Source organism: Pundamilia nyererei, unplaced genomic scaffold (assembly GCF_000239375.1).
Source record: "Pundamilia nyererei isolate P.nyererei 1_Seehausen unplaced genomic scaffold, PunNye1.0 scaffold00002, whole genome shotgun sequence".
Taxonomy (NCBI): domain Eukaryota; kingdom Metazoa; phylum Chordata; class Actinopteri; order Cichliformes; family Cichlidae; genus Pundamilia; species Pundamilia nyererei.
In genome coordinates this window covers 5,937,233-5,940,069 of record NW_005187403.1, presented here as the reverse complement: position 1 = coordinate 5,940,069, position 2,837 = coordinate 5,937,233, and the positions used below count along the sequence as shown (strand labels likewise).

At 40.8% G+C, this 2,837-nt stretch overlaps 1 protein-coding gene across 1 annotated transcript in view; it reads left to right on the top strand.

Moving 5' to 3' along the window:
• col27a1a (collagen, type XXVII, alpha 1a) overlaps positions 1-2,837 on the top strand; it is a 67,567-nt gene that overhangs the window by 22,234 nt on the left and 42,496 nt on the right. Inside the window, exons 6-7 of the mRNA XM_013908921.1 lie at positions 263-316; positions 459-512. Coding sequence (XP_013764375.1) covers positions 263-316; positions 459-512 — 108 coding nt within the window. The remainder of the gene's footprint in view (positions 1-262; positions 317-458; positions 513-2,837) is intronic.

Genomic DNA, 2,837 nt, shown 5'->3' with positions numbered 1-2,837 from the left:
TGTGTGTGTGTGTGTGTGTGTGTGTGTGTGTGTGTGTGTGTGTGTGTGTGTGTGTGTAAAGGCCACTAAGTAAAGCATATGTGTTACTAAATTTGTCACACTACAAAGACGTTACTTGTTATCTTTAAGTATGTGATATAAAGAGGGACCCCTTTATGTCCTTTAAGTCTTCCACAAAAAGAAAATATGTTCATATTTTATTCATGCGATAAATATGATTGACTTCACCGTGTGAGTTTGGTGAATTGTTTGTTTCTCCCAGGGGAACAAAGGTGACCCTGGAATCTCACCTGGACCAGCACCCAAAGGAGAGAAGGTATAATATCCTCCCTATACTTATTTTCCCCATTAATTTGTAATGATGTCCTGGGTGGCTCTAAGCGCATTTCTGATTGCTGTGTGTGTGACCTCACTTTCCTCCACACTTGGCCTTTAAACATTCCCACTTTGTATTCCAGGGAGACTCGGGGATCATTGGCCCAGTTGGAATGATTGGCCAGCCAGGTCGAAAGGTAAGACTTGAACTGCTAATGTCCTTCCAGAGCTTCTCAAAACCCTTTCATCAAGTTTACTTTCAGTAAGCTGAAGTGAATTGTTCTTAAACGCCTATTTACCAACTAAAAGGCGAGCAAAGCGTTTGCATCTGCAAACTATGAGGCGAGGCCCGAGGCAATGCATGAGTCACAATGTGTATTGGTAATGTGTCTGTGTGTGGTGTTGTTTGTGTATAACCTGCTCATCTTTGTAAAAGTATCTCTACTCATCTTCTGCTTCCCAATTCTCTCCATTTTTGTTTTTCCTTTTTGTGCTCACCAGTTTGTTTAGTGGATCCTGCAGAGATCTGGCAGGAAGGCTGCCACAGGAGATAAAGGGGTCAGACTTTTTTTCAAAGGGGAAAAGAGAATGGGAATCATGCACTCAGTCATCAAATTGCTAGTGTCTTAAATCTTACTTAAGGCACGGCTTGAGTGATTCATAAGTCCAAGGAAGTAAAATGTAGGGCAGACCTTCTGGTAGACAGAAGTGTAACAAGCACAGACTGAGATTAAGACCAAGTTGAATGTCTGGGTTGTGTATGTGTCTCTGTGGGCATGAATGCATCCCTGTGTGCTTATCTTTGTGAGCGTTACTTGTTAATACTTGTTCCCTGAGGGCGCGTCAGCAGTTGAAGTTTAAGTGAACGAATTTTGGCTCAGTACATGTGGAAAAGATACAAACAATCAGCCAAATGCAACGTGTCAGAATTAAATGTGGTTTCTTGGTTCGTGGTTAGAGAAAGGATGCAACCCATTCCCATTCCCTAGATTCATATTTTAACTCTAGGGGAACCACCTTTAACATCATTTTCCAATATACAGGGTTACGTTTTAGCATTGCCAATGTGAGAAGAACAGAAAATTTAGGGTCCGAATTTAAAAGTAGGTTGGGTGGTGAATGACTGGGGCTCCTTTACGTTCACTCTCTATTTTTGACTTGCAGTTACATTCAAACAACTAAACTCTGTGGTTAGATTCAGGGGGAAAGTTAGGGTTGTCGTGTTGAACACACACTAAGAGCCCCATTTTTCCCATCTGCGTCAGGTTTCCTTCGATACCGTGGTTACGCATCCTTGGTTAACATAGTTACCCATTCTGTAACAGTGACTACGTCAGTGGACTGCTTTTTCCCCTTAATCAGCGTTTTAAACTCTACTCCACTGAAAAGTTGCAAAACGATGTAAAAATTGCCCAGGTTATTACAGTGTAATATGCTAGGTACCTGATCAAGTGTCGCTTTGTAATGACTTAGGAGTGAGGGCAGATTGAGGAACAAAACTTTGGCTGTAAAGACTTTAACTTGTAAACAATGTAAACTTAGTTATGAAGTCATATAGCACAGTGAATAAACTACGAAAGCTAGAATAAAGGAGTGGAGCCTGACCCACAGTTTCATATAGTAGTGCCAAGTAAACTCCAGCTGATGGCAGTTAATTAAATTGAATACCTCTGAAATATGACAGATATAAACAAAGACCGCATGTGAGCCAGAAAAATGTTGGGAACCACTTCAGTTTAATCTGTGTGCTCGCTTCCAGTCAGCATCAAAATAGTTCCTTTCACCCTTTTTCCAAGTAAACTGTTGCAAACATATGTCTAATAAATGAAAAGAAGATCCTATTAAAAGCTTCCAATCACATCATGCATCAAATGCAGCTGAGCCGTGCAGATGTCTTAAACAAATTAGGTCAGTAATTGAATAGTGCAGGTTGACTGTATGCCTTTCAGACTAGGTGTAAAGCACTTCTGGCTGTATTTACTTTCTTCCCAGAGCCACAGTGCTCTGTAACACAGTGTCAGACTTCAGCCGGATGGCTACCTCGGGCTCAACATATGGCTTTTGTTAGGTGTCTGCTTTTCTGTGTGTGTTGTGTGTGTGTGTGTGTCTTAGTCCATTTGTATGTCGCTGCCTCTCTCTTTCACACACACTCAGCCAGAATGGAAACAAATAAAAATGTAAGTCTGGTGAAAAACATTCACAGATTCCTTTAAAACTAGCAATTTGAAGATTTATCAAGAAGTTAGTGCCTTTTAACTTGGCCAAGGGTGACTACACAGATTAGGTCAGATTATTTAAGACAGTGATTTGTTTGTTAGCCTAAATGTAAGATCACTTTAAAGTATGCACTGTATACTTATTTTTTTACCCTCGACAGCACTTTCCGCTTATCTGCATTCAGTCCAGAGGTGGAGCAAACTGCTTTAATAAAACCCAAGGGCACATTATAGCTCGAATTATCAGAATGACATCATAGACTCCTCACTAGGGGAGCGTAACCATAGCAACTTCATCCACACACA